At 40.4% G+C, this 17872-nt stretch overlaps 1 protein-coding gene across 8 annotated transcripts in view; it reads left to right on the forward strand.

Moving 5' to 3' along the window:
* Positions 1–17872, forward strand: part of PRUNE2 (prune homolog 2 with BCH domain) — a 208117-nt gene that overhangs the window by 52089 nt on the left and 138156 nt on the right. For all 8 annotated transcript variants that reach the window (XM_036330781.1, XM_036330783.1, XM_036330782.1 and 5 more), the window contains exons 5-6: positions 8222–8374; positions 10872–10966. In XM_036330781.1, coding sequence (XP_036186674.1) covers positions 8222–8374; positions 10872–10966 — 248 coding nt within the window. The remainder of the gene's footprint in view (positions 1–8221; positions 8375–10871; positions 10967–17872) is intronic.

The raw sequence follows: 17872 nt of genomic DNA on the forward strand, positions 1-17872 counted from the left end.
CCGGGAGGAGAAGACAGAGGTGGCGTATGTGAATGGAAAGTGGGCTCTGGAGACCTTTTGCCAAGATGGCAGGAGTGCATGTGTGTGCTGTGTATGTGGAGCGGAGAGGAAACATCACTGAATGGCCTTGCCCAGAGGGAACTAATGGACGGTGATCCAAGGAGTTTGACTCAACTGCTCATAAGGCAATGGGCAATTTTTAAAAGGTACTGAATTTTAAGTAAATATAAGAAATGAATCAAGTCAAATTTTGCATTATTCACTAAACTCAAACCTAGATTTCATACTTTTCCAGTCATGTGCTAACGCCAAACCTGAAGGGAGGTGTTTTTTATGTGCCTATAAATCTAGCAATCTTTATTTTCATAACATAAAAAGTTCTCTTTCTGAAGGGTTTCTCTATAAATAGCTACAATATTATTTTGTATTTTGGGGCCATCAAAATGATCATTAATTTGACACACATTTCTAGAACATGTCTTTATGCATTCTTCCAGGTCTTGAAGGAATGCACAATTTCTATGCACACCCTTGCCATAAAGAACTTTGAAAAATGTCTACTTCCAGATGTTGTGAGACTAGATAGTCATGGCCGACTTGGAAGAGTCTTTAAAAAGCTTCATAAGTAGAACTCTGTAGAGAATATATTATTGTAAACTTTGTACCCCCCAAATCTGAATTTACTAAGAACTAAATAATCAGTGTGGTTGTTGGTTGCCTTTCATTCCCAGGGTCAGATCTGAGAACACACCATGCTGTGGCACACGGGTGTGCTCTGAAGGGATTTCAATGGGCCAAGATATTGATCCCCTCAATCCTTGGAGAGCTCCCTAAGTCTGCCCCTTAGCCTCTTATGCTGAAAGGAATATGCATTTTCAATGCATTTCTTAATTTCTAGAAGGTTGAGCCTACTCTTCCTTAGTTGTGCTTGTTAGCTCTTCTCTGGTCAACTTCTAAGTATTGCTATACCCTGGAACGTTGTCTTGGGCATTTTTGCTCTATACACTGACCTCATTTAGTTCTGAGACTTTAGATATAGTACTTAGGCTGTGACTCCCTGTATCTTCAACTGTAATCTCTGTTAGATTTCCAGGTTGATACCTATGCCCACATGACATCTTTGCCTGCATGTCTAATTAGCGCCGCCATCTTTCTCATGGCTGTAATGGAAACCTTTAGTTCCCTGTACCTGCAAACCTGCTTTTATCCCAGTTCCCCCAATTCAGTAAAAGGCACTGGCAAAAAGACAATGACTCAGGCCACAATCAGTCCTGCTGACATACATTTAAAACATAGCCACGATCACTACTAGTGATCAAATTTAAGCCACCATTCTGTCTTGACTTGGCTAATGCAATAGCCTCTTGACTATTGCCCCATTTCCTCCATGAAACCTATTGCCTATGACGTAGTCAAAAGGATCTTTGAATAATATAAACCAGGTCCTGTCAACCTCCTGCTTAATACCCATCACACTCAGAACCCAAGTGCCCCACCCTTGCAAACTGCAACATGATCGTCCCCTCCTACTCTGACATCCTCTCTTGCTATTTCCCCCTTTCCCACTGGGTGCTGCAAGGGCAGGGGCCTTTCAGTCTTCCAAATATGCCCAACTCTTTCCACTTTTGAGGATTTACGTAAGCTGTTCCCTCCTCTGGAATGCATGTTTCTATCTACTTATCTTTCTTGCTGTCACCAGTCTCCTCCCTCTTGACCCCTCACTCCAGAATGTAAGCTTCAGGAGAAGAGCAATCCGACATGTTTTGTTCACTGATCCACTGTTGTGTCTCTGGTGGCTGGAACAGTGCCTGCCACATAGCAGACCCTCAATAAATACCGCCATAAGATGAATTTTGCAAGATTGTTTGTATACTTTCTGTTTTGTTTTTTTTTTTATGGCTAAATTGATTTAGTTAGTGCCATGATATTTTAATATCCATTGCATTCCAGCCCATCTCTCCAACGTTCTTAATGTCCAGACTTTGGACATTATTCATTCTAACAGTTAATCCTTTTTTTAGCTTTTAGAAATCCTAGACTTCGTTTTGTAATTTTGCAAATGTTTGTTTTTATTTTCAGCAGTTGGTTGTTATATATATGACACATATATATTGTATATCATTTTAACCTCTTCATGGAGTATATACACGTACAGAAAAGAATGTACAATATGAATATAAAAACATAAATATATGAGTTATTGCAAAAGGAACCCCCTTTACCAATAACTCGGGTAAAGAAATAGAACAAGGTGACCTCTTTGTACACCTTTCCATCACTGTTCACTTCCTCTCTAACTAAAGGTAACCAGCATTCTGATTTTCATGGCGCATACTTCCTTGTATATCTTTATAGTTTTATCACCTTTGTATGTACCCCATAACACTACAGATTGGTTTTGTCTGTTTTATATATTATGTAACAAGAATCATATGGTGTACACTCTCATTGTTATTAGACCTCTACATTTATATTACCTGCAGTATCTATTTGCTCAGGTCATTTATCTTTCATCTGTCTATCCATTTATTTCATTATTTATCTCCTCCCTTCTTCCATAGAATATTTGAAGTAGTTTATGCAAGTATAAAAAAACAAAAAAAAGTCACGGTCAGGAAACAAAACTATGTAGAGAAAGGAATAAGGTCAAGATATAGTTAAAAAAATGGAGTGAAAATAATATTCAGTTTGAAACTCTGGATATGAGCTTCCTGGAATCAATGAAAATATAGAAATTTAATTAATTGCAATATTTATATTATTACTAAAACACACATACCGGGACTTCATCTTTTAAAAAAAAGTCTAAATCTCAAATGTTTTTCTTTGTATCGGTCTTCTTGGAAAAAACACTTAATAATGTCATAGACATCTTCCAACATATATAATAGCAGTTTTCATAGGAACTGGATACAATATGTCAGATACTTCTCCCTTCTCAATTGTCTTTGAGAATGTGCTCATTCACATGAGATCATAAATGACCCTGATTTTTGGAAATGTCTATTCACTTCTTCACCCCCTCCCTATCTCTGTTTTTGCTGTTGAGGTTTTCTTTGTTCTTTGCTTTCTTTCTCCTTTCTTCCTTTCTTTGTCATCCCTTCCTCTTCTGACTCTTCTCCCTTCTACTGTCTGCTTCCAAGATCTGTTATCATTTTCAGGCAAGCTGCAGCTTGAACTATCTAAAAGTCAAATTACACAGTCATGGTGGCCTAACATTGGTATTTGATTATGCCTGGGGTTTGTGCCCAAAGCAAACAATTACTGTAAACCCGCCAGCTTCCTCAATCCATATTCTTTTATTTCCCCAGAGATGTGTACTAGAGGACTGTTGCCAAATTTAAGGAATATTAAATCGCTGAATCATCTCACTGGAGGGGTGTGTGTGTGTGTGTGTGTGTTTGTGTGTTTAGGAAACCAGCTGGCAATGATGGGATTTCAGCCATTTACCAGGCATGTTTTCATCAAGACAACACTTTATCCTCAAAAGATTTTTCACATGTCTTTGTATAAGGCCTTGGCAGAGCCACAATATGAACAGTGAAACAAATATCAGCAATTGTTCTTAGCTCAGGAGGTGGAAAAACGAAGCCCTCGGTTTTCAGGAAACAGTTTCTCTCCTTTCTATTGGCAGCTCCATTTGAGCTTTAAAAAAGAATAGTTCCCTGCTATTTTAGTAGCCTGGACTAACAGCTTCATAAAGGTCCTTTTAAGGAGGTCAAATAGGAAAGGAAGTGGGCCAGCTTTTTTTTTTTCCCCCCCTCCTCTTGCCCAAAGAGTGAATCATCCCTCTCCTGAAATGGTTACAGAGTCCAAGGGAATTACGTTGCTTGTTTTGCTTAGGAAGAGGAAAGGCCTGTATTGGGAGTAGGGGAAAGAAATTATTTTTTCAGCAAAATATAAAACCAGAACAATTCTCCAACCTCAGAGTGTTAGTTAATTCTTCTGCTGTACAAAGATAAGCCTTATTAATATCAGACATTTAAAATTTATAAGATTATTAAGCACTTGATTTTTTTCATCCCTTTTCAGCTAAAAATGTGAGCTAAGTTGTATTTTCTATATTTTTTCCTTCCTCTTTCCCTCCCTCTATTATTCATTCTTTAATGTTTTTGCTTCTGTATGAAAAAAAATCTGTCCCAGGTGAAACAAGAAACAAGATTTAAGTCCCTTCTTTTCTGCTAAGAATTTATCCTGCAGAATATGCCTTTACTATGGTGAATGTTTTCCCCAAACAACTTCTGGCTTCGTTAGCTCATGTTTAATATTAATATATTGCAATTGCTTTTGGCAAGTGGTCCTTCACTTCTCCATTCTTTTCAACAAAGAAGATTGCGGTTGACTTTTTCCTAACGGAATGAAATGTTTGTTACTATTTTATAATAATTGCTTTCTCTGTTGCTTGTTAATTCCCTCTGGCCTGTGAATAGCTGGGATGCTTTTGGGTACAGTGTATGGACTTAAGTAGTTTTTGAGTTCTGCAGAATTTGCTGGAGGTTAGATCAACTTACTCCAAAAGCAGGTTTGATTTTGTAAAGAGGTGCCTTTGGCTACTGTATATCCTGATACTGATAGGCAACTAAGTGTGTGGTTGCATGGGTCTCTAATGTGAAGAATAAAAATTTCTCTAGATGAGTCTCTTGGATAAATTTGGGCCATAGCTTTTCTTAGGCAGTAGAAACATCTCAGAGTATGGTGACTATCTTTTTGATGCTCATTATTTTTCTCCATATGTGTTAGTACATCATCTCCTTTCTAATTGTGAAGTCACATTTCATCATCAACTGGTGTCAATCTCTTTTCACTGAATTATTCTGTAGGACTCTGTTTAGTGCAGTATCTGTTAGATTAACTTCTGAGTATCCCTTTTCTATAGTATATATTTTAAAAATTAAGATCCTCAAGTAAAAGAAATTGGGTTATTGGTTTGACTGTAAGCCAAGCACATTTTTAAATTCCTATGTATCTTATATTTTGATGTTATTACAGTTTTTTAATATTTAAATTTGATTTTCAAGTTATTATTTATAGAAATACACATTTTGTGTTATTAAACTTATGTCCAACTTGCTAAATTTACTTACTATTTTAAACTCATTTGTAGATTCTTTGATTTTTTTACAGACACAAATAATCTCTGAGGAAAGATGTGTTTATTCCTTTTTTTCCTTTACTTACATACACTTTACTTCTTTTGCTTGCCTTACTGCTCTGGCTAGTATTCACAGTGTTCTACTGAATGGAAATAGTCATTGCAGGCATCCTTGTCTCATTTGGATTTAAGGTGGAAGGCTTTCAATTCTTCACAATTAAATATAATGTTTGATTTCTGTACTTGGTTTTTATAAATGCCTTCATCAAAATAAAGACGTTGTCTTCTATTTCTACTTGGCTGAGATTTTACTAGTATATAAGGATTAAATCTTGTCTTTTATCAAGTAGTTTTACTATTGACATCATTTAAGGTGACCATGATTTTTTCTCTTTTATTCTATTAATAGAGCAGGTTATGTTGATTACTTTTTAAATGTTAATTTGTCCTTGAATTTCTAGGAAATCCCTACCTGGCGACTATATGATATCCCATTACATATTGCTAATTTGATTTGGGAATAGTTTAAAATATTTTTTAAATCTGTGTTTATGAGAGGTTTGCCTCTAATTCTTCTTTCTTGTAATGTCTCTATTGAATATTGGTGTCAAGATTATGCTGAATCCCAGAAATAATTTGGGAAGTGTTCTTTTTATTCTTTGGAGGAATTTGTGTAAAATTAGTATATTTCTTTCTTAAATGTTTGGGACTATGGGTATTAAACTATGGAATGATTTTTATTATTATTTTTAAAATATATTTTATTGATTTTTTACAGAGAGGAAGGGAGAGGGATAGAGAGGTAGAAACATCGATCACCTGCCTCCTGTACACCCCCCACCGGGGATGTGCCCGCAACCAAGGTACATGCCTTTGACCAGAATTGAACCTGGGACCCTTCAGTCCGCAGGCCGACACTCTATCCACTGAGCCAGTTAGGGCTGGATTTATTTTTAAATAAAAAAAGAAACATCCAGATTTTTAACTCTGTCCTTCCAAAACTCTTTATATTAATCTTTTCAAGGAGTCAACTTTTGGTTTTATTAATTTTCTTCATAGGTGTTTGTCTCCTATGCCTTTACATTTTGCTTTATCTTTATTATATCCTTCCTTCTACATTTTTTAGTTAAACTTTCTGGGTTTTATTTTTTTTTTAATTTGTTGTTTTTGTTGTTAGTCCTCACCCAAGGACATTTTTCAGTTGATTTTTAGAAAGTGAAGTAGGAAGAGAGAAAAATACTGTGAGAAATTTATGTGAGAGTGTCACATAAATTGGTTGCCTCCTGCACACACCCCAACCAGGGCCAGGGATGGAACCTGCAACCCAGGTACATACCCTTGACCTGGAATCAAACCCAAGTCCTTTTGGTGCATGGGCCTACACTCTGACCACTGAGAAACACTGGCCAGGGCTGGGTTTTCTTTTAATATCTTATGCTTTTAAGGCTATAAAATTTCCTCAGAGCACAGCTTTAGTTACATTCCACAAGTTTAAATGTCATATTTTCTTTATCATTCAATTAAAATATATTATATTTTACACTAGAGGCCCAGTTCACAAAAATTTGTGCACTTGGGGGGGGGGTGTGTCCCTCAGCATGGCCTGAGCCCTCTCGCAGCCTGGGAGCCCTCGGGGGACGTCCACCTGCTGGCTTAGGCCTGCTCCCCAAGGGATTGGGCCTAAGCTGGCAATCAGACATCCCTCTGGCAGCCTGGGATCCCTCAGGTGATGTCCAACTGTTAGGCCTGCAGAGAGTGGGCCTAAGCCACAGTTGGACATCCTTAGTGCTGCCTAGGAGGCAGGAGAGGCTCCTGCCACTGCTGCTGTGCTCTCAGCCTGGCTTGTGGCTGAGTGGAGCTCCCCCTGTGGGAGTGCACTGACCACCAAGGGGCAGCTCCTGTGTTGGGCATCTGCCCCCTGGTGGTCTGTGTGCATCATAGCAACCGGTTCTGCCATTAGGGTCAATTTGCATATTACCTTTTTATTGTATAGGACTGTGATTTCTTCTTTTACCATGAGTTATTTGGAAGTGCATTGTTTAGTTTCAAAGATTTGGAAATTTTCTAGGTTTTGTTTTATTATGATTTTCAGACTGTTCATGTGGTGATCACAGAATATAACTAATTGTAATGCTTTGAAATTTGTTAAGATTTGATTTATGCCCCAACAGATGGTCAATTTGAGTAAATGTTTCATTTTTCATCATTGATAGCAATGTTCAATATATGTGAATTAAGTCAAATTTGTTGTTCAGGTTGCTCAAATATTCTACATCTTTATACACTTTTTCTACTGGTTCTTAGAGTTGGCGAGAGAAATAAATGTGTTAAAATTTCCCATTGTGACTGTATATTTATCTCTCTTCATCCCATTTTGTCCATTTTTGCTTTACATATTTAGAAGCTATGTTATTAGCGAATATAAATGTCGTATTAAAAAACTGGATGAAGAAAGGGGACTTTCTCCTTCCAGCATCGTCTTACTGCAGTTGAAATGCAATAGAAAAAGCTTTATTCTGGCTGGACTTGGTGTACACTTTAAGAAATAAATAACACAGAATGAGAAAAAGAGAGAGAGAGAGGTATTTCAGAGAGGAGGAAAAAAGGAAGAGAGAGAAACATCAATGATGAGAAAGAATCATTGATTGGCTGCTTCCTGCATGCCCCTCACTGGGGACTGAGCCCACAACCTGGGCATATGCCCCGACCAGGAATTGAACTATGACCTAGTTCATAGGTCAATGTTCAACCACTGAGCCATGCTGGCTGGGCTTACCATTATCTTTCATTCTGAAATCATGTAAAACCAACATTTACCATTTTTATGTATTTGTGTGTGGTGGGGAAAAGCTATATATTTTGTTCCTTTATCCATAAAACTCTGTGTCATAGAGCGTGCGATGGTCAGTTAAGTTGTAGAGATTAATATCCGGAGAAAATGAGAGAGGGCAGATGGTAACCAGTGGATTTTCTAAAAATTACCTCTTGAATGCTACACTCTGGAGGCCCCTGCTCCAGCAAGAAACGGGAAGTGGAAGCAAAGGTGGAGGGGCCAGCAAACACTGCTTTTCCTGGCCGCTTCCTGGCTTGGGTGGAACGTTTAAGGCTGTTTTTATTCCTGCCTTATAGGTAGCATCCTTTTCAAGTACATGACCATGGAATCCGAGAAGATCTCAGAGAAGCAGGAGGAAGTTCTTTCCATCCTGGAAGAAAAGTTCCCTAGCTTACCGCCCAGAGAGGACATCATCACCGTGCTGCAGGAGAGCCACCCCGGGGCCCAAGGTGAGTGACCGTCCCAGCTCTGCCGCAGCTCCGAGAAGGGCTGGTGTCGGCATGAAGTGCTGCCAGGCCCCAGAAGGTGAATTTGACTGCGCCTGCGCTTTGTTCCCTGTTGCTCACACTTGTGGACAATTTCCAGGCACCTGGTGTCGGCTCACCTGGACGCAGGCAGCCTGCAGGCACCCTGTCCTCTGAGGCCTTCGTGTCTGGGTGTGTGGCTAACTCACATGCTCACCCCAGATGATGACACGAAATCTCCCTCCTGAGCAATATCAAGCACAGTGAGGTTTTGTAAATCGATTAATTTTAGAAAATAGAATAAAAGAGGAGACAGCTGAGTAGATAGAATTGTTCTCCAAGTCTAGGCTTTATCAGTACAGCAGATTCCCTGGATCAGTGGTTTTATAATAATAATAATAATAATAATAATAATAATAATAATGATAAATAGCTACAATCCATTGAGTGCCTAAGATACACAAGGTTCCGATGGCATTAACTGCATGGGTTCCTCACTGAGTCCCCGAGACAACCCTGTCAGGTGCTGTTATTGTCCCCAGTTTCTAGGGGAGAACACTGGAGCACAGAGAGGCCTCGTTGCGTTAGCATCATCACACACACAGCTGCCAGGTGGCCGGGCCAGGATTTATACCCAGCAACCTACCTTTGAGGTGCAAAGCTTTCTCCCTTAGTTTGGAATTGCTCAGGGGCAGGGCCTGAGGCAAAGCAGTTTATCGGAGATGTGACCCCAGAGAACACTGATAGGGGATGGAGTTAACTCCATGGGCAATCAGGCCTTCATCCAACTAGGGAGCCCTGGGAAAGAGTATAAACTTGCACCTCAGGGTTATCCCACCTGAGGAGGAGCGAGCGCAGTGGTGTGCTGGAACTTGTTCATGGGAGCTCCAGGAGCTGATGGTTACTTTCAGGGATTTTGTGAGTTGGTCGGTCTTAGTTTGGCAGCATGACAGCATTCGCTCTGTAGACGTATTGACACTAGAGAAACTGACAGATACGACGGGTACTACACATTGGCTTTTGTTGCTGATTGTTTGACATTTACCAATATACCTGGGATATTGATGGCCACTCCGTCCCTGGGGCTGTCACTTCCCCCAGAGCAGCCTCTGGTGGCCAGAGAAAGCCCCCAGGAAAGGAGAGGCAGGTGCTGCTGGTTGAGTGTCATGCTGGGCTCCCTGCTGTGGCAATTGTGGGTGGGGCCCTGTGCGTGCCACACTCTCTGTTACCGACGCACCTGTGTGGCGATACGGTATGCATAGCTGCACACCGGTGTGCATTTTGTCATTCATCTCTAAAACTAGGCCGAACTTTCAATGTCACATCATAGTCTATAAATCATTTCATACCGCAGTATGATAGAGTGCAGCCTTTCAATCTTCGAGTCACAGAAACATATTTAGTACGTGTTTCCCAGACCGCTGTGATTGACTGCGTTCTAAACGGGGAGGAAGGCAAGTGATCAACCCTGGTGTCTTCATGCATCTGGGAAGGATGTATGTGCTGTGCTGGGCTTTCTGATGGGTCTTCTTCCCAAGAGGATAGTTCTAGTCAGATATACTAACCGAGGGCGAGGTTATTAAATGTCAAGCCAGACCCTTTCCTGTGTTTTGGCCATAGGCTTCATTGAAACACATTGGTCAGCCAACCACAACTATGCAGTCCGGATCATTTCACCATTCCAGATGATTTCTCCCATCGTTTAAGTAATTCGGTATCTCCTATGTCAGAGCCGATTACAAAGGGGACCAGCTTAATTATGACAGTTTTATGGGTCACTTTTATAAAGTGCATTTTTAATAAAATTTTACTAGAAAACCTGGGGATCACCCAAATGCATCCAGAAAGCAAAGTAGGGTCTTGTTAGGTATTATTTGGCCAGATTGCTGAGTAATGGGTATGATAGTTTTTGTTTGCCCACCTCCCTCCATTGTATCCGCAGGCCTTGTTTGCTCTGGGCTCCCTGAAGATTATTGCCTTCTGATTGGGTTTGGTTAATGGGAGGAATTAGTAACAGGTGGGGCATGAGGGTCTCCGGAAGAAGAGAGAGGCTATCTTATTCCTTCCTGGCTCCCTGCCTGGTTTGGCGCTGTCTCCGGCAGCCCCTCTTCGGCAGGTCCAGACCTCTGCTTCCTCCCCGCGTCCCTTTGCCAGCCTCTGGGCGCTCACCATGGTTTATTCTCACTCTCAGTCCTGCCCACAGCTCTGTGAGTGTCCTGCCACTAAAGAATCTTCTTTTGGATTATGGGGGGTGAATTCTTTTACCTGCTGGGATCATCCTAAATGATGCAAATATTGTCACTGATGTGATTTTTGCCTTAAAATGTGTGTGTGTGTGTGTGTGTGTGTGTGTGTTTATGATGGATAAAAGCATTATTAGTGGGGAAATATTGAAATTAACAGGATAAATAATTTATCCTTGAAATTACTAGAAAAAAAAGTTCCCAAAATATAACATACTGTATTCCCTTCTCATCCACAGGTTTAAGTATTGAACAGACAATGTTGAAGGACCTAAAAGAACTGACAGATGGAGAAATAAAAGTGGCCATCAGTACCGTGAACATGTCCCTGGAGGTAAGGGAGGGAATGCTTTTTGGCAATGATAGGATTTCCACTATGGCGTCTGAGCACCTGAGGTGCAGCGCTCTCCACCACATAAGTCAGTGTTCGGCTTTTGCTGTGAATTCTTCTTTGCAATAGGTTTGATTAGAAATGCAGGCTATTATTTGGGGTGAAAACACTATACTAAGTCAATGAGTGCTGTTGATTCATCTCAGTAAAACAATACCTCACATATGCACGTGTATGTGTGAGTATAACCTGTTTGATAGCAATAATTATACACTTGGTTGGATTCACTTCTGGTTTGCTTTTTGTTCTGTGTGCCGCCCTGAATTGTTCATACAACTTTTCTAAGAAAATAAGCTGTCCTTTGGCCTTTGTAAGCTGATTGGATACTTATCATTTTGGCAACCAATGGTGACATCTCAAGTATTAATAAGACCCTCCTTCCAATCCCTTCAATGAATGACTCAGAGTGAATGCTACTCTAGTCTTTGTGTGCTTCCTTGGTAAATTATCCTTTGTCTACTTTGGGGATTTTCAATGACTTGTGTGTTAATCTTAATTAACCTCACTAATGGGAATTATATTTTACAGAGGCACGCTTGTGCTGTGCAGAACTTTGTGTATTTCTTTATATTGTTACTAGAGGCCTGATACATGAAATTCATGCAAGAGTAGGCCTTCCTTCCCCCGGTTACTGGCATTGACTTCCCTCTGGCACCCGGGACCCGGCTTTGTCTGGAAGGTTGTCCTGTCTAATTAGCATATTACCCTTTTATTATTATAAATATTGCCTTGGTCAAACTACCCACCTCTGTCTGAGGCACTAAGCTCTCAAGTCATATTGATGGAGATAAAAATTGCAGCATAAAAATTTGTCTTTGGTTTTAATTGTATATTGCTATACTTTTATTTTTTTCCTCATGGTAACGGTGACTGTATCAGTATGTATATTTCTAGGGAATAGCAGGCATGCATATGGGTGTCCACACCTCAGAAAACCCGAGAGCAAACCAGGTGTTGTTGGTTTTTTTTCTGTGATTTCTTTAATGTATTCCCTGTTGATTGATATTGTAATTCAGTTCTTGGATCCACATGAGTACCAGCAGGCAACTATTGTCACTTAAGATAATCAGGCATGGTGGTTATATAGTGTCTCATAGTTTATAGAACACATTCTCATTGTATGTAGAAACTCAGCAGTTTTTATGGACTTTCAAACTGATCAGTGCTTCATATAATTAGATGTTGATGTAACTCAAAACAAGAAATACATGCAATTTGGGATGTAGTAACTAGATAATCACCTTCAATTAGAAATCTGTTTTGTGTCTAAAAGTCCAAGGAAAACGTGGATCTTACAAGGGTCAGTAGCTCTGAAAATCATTTCTCCTAGTTCAAGCCTTAGGGTTTTCTTTCTCTTTCCTCCCTCCCTGTCTCCCTTCATTTAATAGCATTTTATTAGGTTTTAAATGCCTTGTTTGGAATTTCATTCTAAATTAGCATAGAACATCTTGTAATTGCTTAGGAAACTGTCTGTAGTTAGCAAAGTACTTGAAGGCTATTAGCATTGTAGACTTACCATAGCTTTATGTACCTTCATTTATATTACAGGAGTATACAAATGGCATTGTCAGACATGTTAAACTGTAAATGTTTATCAAGCTGAAAAAGTGATAAAATGATCATCTTAATCTTGACAGTAATTTACACAGAGGCTCAGTAATTAATCAGGGGGTTAAGTACATCTTGGAAGTGCTGTATGATTTTCTGGGAAGATATAAAGAGGGTACACAGATTAAACTCTAATCAGCCGAATGGGAACTTTTCACTTGTGCAGAATGGGGATATTAAAAATGACTGAGAAACAGCAAAGGAACTCGGTGACATTCTATAACTTCTCTAAAGATGAAATGCACATTGTTTATTAAATCTGCGAGTTAGAAAAATCCCCAAGTTTAGGGCAGGGTTTGGTTTTCCCAGCAGCTTATCCTGAGATGCAGTGGCATTTCCCCATTTCCTTCTCTTACTTGACTACATTTCAGCATTCCTTTCCCATTCCCGGGTCCTCACTTTTTAAAATAGTGACAGGATCAACACTATTTTATTTTGTGTGTCTAATTGCCCTTTAACTCTAAATATATTCTCAAAGAAATAGTCTTAATTCATATGACTTTATAAGTCTCACTTGTTCTACAAAGTATGGTCAAGACCGTGTTACTTCATGATGATGCTTATAAGTTCTCCTTTTTATTTTTAATAACCACCCTCTGAACTCTTGCAAAATTTAGTCTAAGTGGCCAACTTGAGTCTTATACTGCACTATCTCTTTCATTAATTTGAACTTGTTTCATATATTTAATTATAGTTAGACAATATTTTAAGTGAATTGAGGATAGTGATCTTTGAGTTGATCTTTCTTTAATTTCCTGGCCCAGTGCTGGACACATAGTAGGTATTTAGTACATATTGTCTGAAATTTGTTCCTTTGATATCTGATTTTTATTTCCTTTTGAATTTAAATAGCTAGAAAAGCAAAGCCACCTCGCTGTGCATCTAAGTCAATCCTCTTTGTGGCTTCCTGATTCATTTTTTCCAGATAATTATGGTTGAAGGCTGACATACAAGTGAAGTATGGCCCACATATTTGTAGATAGTACTGCTCATCCAGCTGTCCCAAAATGCAAATAGTTAGCTGTTGTCACGGGAAGCAATCAACTGGAAGTCCCGGGCATGTCAGGGAAACGAGAAAGAAGATTCCTTACATTGTCAGCGGTCCTTTGCAATGCTGCAGTCCCACAGTTGTACATGTCATGGTCTTTATTTTCCTGGTGACCCAGTTAATTTTTGGGGGTAGAAATATTGAGAAAATTAGAAGGATTTGTGTCCTTGCAACATACACAGCATGTTCTTCGGATTGAAGCATTGGTTTGGGAGGTAGAAATCACTGCCTTTGACAGATGGTTGACTATGGCCCTCTACGTTCGTTATAGGGAGAAAGCTACTCAACCCTTTGTCTCTTATTTTTATTGTAGCATAGATCACAAATCATAGTTGTAACCTAATCAAGCTTATAGAAGTTAGAAGTTATTGAAAGACCTATCATAGAAAGGAAGTAATTATAATACTACTGAGTTTCGATGCTTTGCTCAATATATGAGGTCAGAATGAATGTGACTTTGAGGAGCAATGAATAAAAAATGGCCTTATCAGAAATATGGCCGGGGGTTAGCCTTTCTTACAGACAGGACTTAGAAGCTAGGACCACGGAAAAGACACTATAGTCTCATTTCACATGGCCTCCGCCCGGGGCATTCTGAGCCTGACTACAGCACACACCACATATTGGCCTCCACTTCAGTGATTATCATTGTACCCGATCCTTTGTGCCCTTCTCATTGCTTGCTAGTTTATTTATCAAAAGAGAAACACAGGTGGGTTTGATTCTGTTTCAATCCTTCATTTTAGTGGTGAAACCATTATAGAAAAATAAAAGTTGCCAAAAACAAAATCCATTTTAAAAACTAAGAAGTATAAACATTAAGAATAATAAAGCCTTAATCAGAAAAAAAAAGACGAGAATTTATGGATATTAAAACGTATGCTGAACTGGAACCCATTTTGCCTTTATTGTTTTGCCAGCAGGTTGAAGTGGTGATTGCACATCCTAGTTTACTCCCTAGAAAAACAGTATATTAAGATCTAAGGGGAAGAGAAAAATCTTTCCATTTGAATGAGGTCCCACTGAAGAAACTACGGATGTGCCTGGTAGTACTGCATGAATGGTTCCCTTGCGAACCCCAAATAGTATTACACCTCCTCTGAGCCTCTCCTGAAGGGCTTTTAGTCATTAGCATCATTCCTCAGAAAGAACAATGACCAGGCAATGACTTGACCCCTTTTTATTTTGCTCAATCGCATTATGATGTATTCCTGCATACATACTGTGCCAGTCTTCTCAGGCTGCCAAAACAAAGCGCCACAGGCTGGGTGACGTACACAGAAACGTACTGTCTCACAGTTCGGGAGGCTAGAAGTTTAAGATCTGCTGCTGGCAGGATTGGTTCCTTCTGAAGGCTCTGCAAGAGAGGGAATCCGCTCCTGCCCCTCGCCTGCCTCCTGGTTGTTTGCCGGCGATCTTTGATGGTCCTTGGCTGGTAAAATCATCACACACATCTTCTGCCTTCATCTTCACATCATCCCTAGGCATGTCTCTGTGTCCAAATTGCCCTTTATACGAACACCAGTCATTTTGGATTAGGGCCCACCCTAATGACCTCATCTTAACTGTTGTGTCTGCAAATTGCCCCTATTTCCAAATGAGGTCACATTTTGGAGGTGCTGGAGGTTAGGACCTCAATATCTTGAATATACAAATTCAACCCATAACATACACTATTGATAAAAGTAGTCATTTTCCAGACAACTGAAAAGAAGAAAACTATCTGAATGAACCTGTTGCCTGCTAAGCACATCTTATCTATTGCTACCATGTGGTTTTATTTCAAACCAGTTCCTTTAAATGGGGATTTTCAACTCTTGAAATGTTGTCTCCTTTATTCAGCCTGTTTTTTCTCTGCGGCTCTGCTGCACTCTCAGCCCAGGGCCTCCTCATGACCAGACATTGTCATTTGAAACCGGGAACAGAGCACATGAGCTGCATTCTGGTAGAGTGACTCAGACTGCTAGCGCGTTCTGCCCTGCAGAGGTTACCAGCCAAGCTGCACCCTGGAACACTGCAGAGGGGAAAATACCAGCATTTCCTCTTACCCTTCAGAGGCAGGCCGGAATGAATTCCTGAGATCTCTGTTACACTCCTCCCTGACTAAAGGGAATATTGACTCAGGCCACAGTGAAGCATCACTGGACTATTATAACTGGTGATTTTAAGAGTGAGCAATCCACTGTACTAATTTTAAGCACTAAATGTGATTTATCTTTGTTTGAGCTCTGATTTTTTAAGAGTTCAGGATGAAAGTACCTCTGAGTATTTACCTATATTATTCTGTCATAGAATGCATAGAAACACTTGGGGGGAAGCACTTATTATGTTTGATTAGCATATTCTTTAAAACACCAAATGTTTACACTGAAGGTGATTTTTAAAGCCAACTGGCCAACCAACAGAAATATATATACAGCCTCTCCTCCAGGTTCTTAATTAAGTGCCTCCATTTCCTTTATTGGTCCAGGTCTGCCAACTGCTCCTTGTTAAGAAAGGAGTGAACATTTGATGATGTGTGCTCACTGTGCATCAGACAGTAGAGTAAGGACTTGTAAACATTATCTCATTTAATCCTCCAGCAACCCCATGAGGAAGAGGTACTATGATGATCCTTGCATTGGTTAAGATAGCTCTAGTTGCTGTAACAGATAAGTCTCTCAAATCTCAGACACTCACCAGAGAAGTTGTCCATATTTTGTTTATGTAGCAATCCAATTTGGTGTTCCTGGTTGGGTGGCCAGAAATGATTCAGAGACTATCTTCAATCCGTGGCTCCCAGATTGCTTGCGGACATCTCTGTCCTCGCTGCCATGATGAAAATGAGCTTGGAGGGCCGAAAGTGGGAAGTTCTTATGTGTCCAGTCTGAACATAGTATCCATCTCCTTGGCTCACATTTCATTGGCTCAGGTACACTGTCACATCTAACTGTTCTTCTAGCCATACTTCTCTTTAAATGGCCATTTATGTCCCTAAATATTAAAAAGAAAAAAAAAAGCCTCAATACAGCTTTTCTAGCTTTCATTTTGCAGCAGAAATGCGACACATGTTGATCCAGAGTTTAGAGATCATTATCCATTGTGCAGCCTTTGGCATAGGGTAGCGTCCTGGTCCTCTCTCTTTCTCTCTGAAACACTGGAAAAAAAATGCATTGACGTGGAAGAGATGAAAAGGGGAAGTATAGAAAATGCAGAGCCTGCTCCAGGCATAAATTCTCTTCAGAGCCCAGAAACCCCTACTGACTTCCCTGGACAACTGTGCAGTGGGAATGAGGTAATGAGATCAGGTGTGAGGATGACATGGCCTTGTCTGGAGGCTGTGGTGGGGCTTTAAGTGATGCTAACCTAGACATGCCTGTTTGACTCTATGCACAGGAAGAAAGCTGTGGGAGGGTCTGCATGATGTTCTAGGAAGCTCATATGTGGTTCATTGGTAGTTAATGAACAGGTTAGAGTCCGTTTTCCATTTCATGGGCTTTTACTTGCTGCATCTCTAGTGGAGAATGGCTTTGTGTGGCTTAGATTTACATGCAAACATGGGTGTGTATTACTCACTAGAGGCCCAGAGCATGAGATTTGTGCAATGGTGGGTGGGGAGTGGGCCTAAGCTGGCAGTTGGACATCTTTAGCGCTTCTGTGGAGGCGGCAGAGGTTCCTGCTACCGCCGCTATACTTGCCAGCCATGAGCCGGCTTGTGGCTGAGCAGCACTGCCCTGTGGGAGTGCACTGACCACCAAGGGGCAGCTCCTGCATTGTGTGTCTGCCCCCCTGGTGGTCAGTGCACATCATAGCGACCAGTCATTCTGCTGTTCGGTCGATTTGCATATTACCCTTTTATTATATAGGATTACCATTTCCCCTTTTCATTAGGTCCCCACCCCAACATGCTTGTGCAACCCCTTTTGCACCAAGGCCATGGAATAGAACAGAGCTACAATATCCTGACCTGGGGTTTTTGAGGTCCTGATGTGTTGAGTCCAATTTGCTTCCTCCTCACTGCCTCCTCCTCCTCAACATAAACAGGTGTTCCAGTCACGTACTGCTGTGTGGCAAGCCATCCTCAGAGCCCAGAGGCTGAAAACAGATGATTAGCTCTTGTAGGTCTGTAGATTTATTGGGTTCAGCTGGGCAGCACTTGCCCAGTTTCTCACACTTTTGCAGTCAGATGGCGACCCACTGTGAATTCAGTGGGG

This window comes from Myotis myotis, unplaced genomic scaffold (genome assembly GCF_014108235.1).
Source record: "Myotis myotis isolate mMyoMyo1 unplaced genomic scaffold, mMyoMyo1.p scaffold_m19_p_12, whole genome shotgun sequence".
Taxonomy (NCBI): Eukaryota; Metazoa; Chordata; class Mammalia; order Chiroptera; family Vespertilionidae; genus Myotis; species Myotis myotis.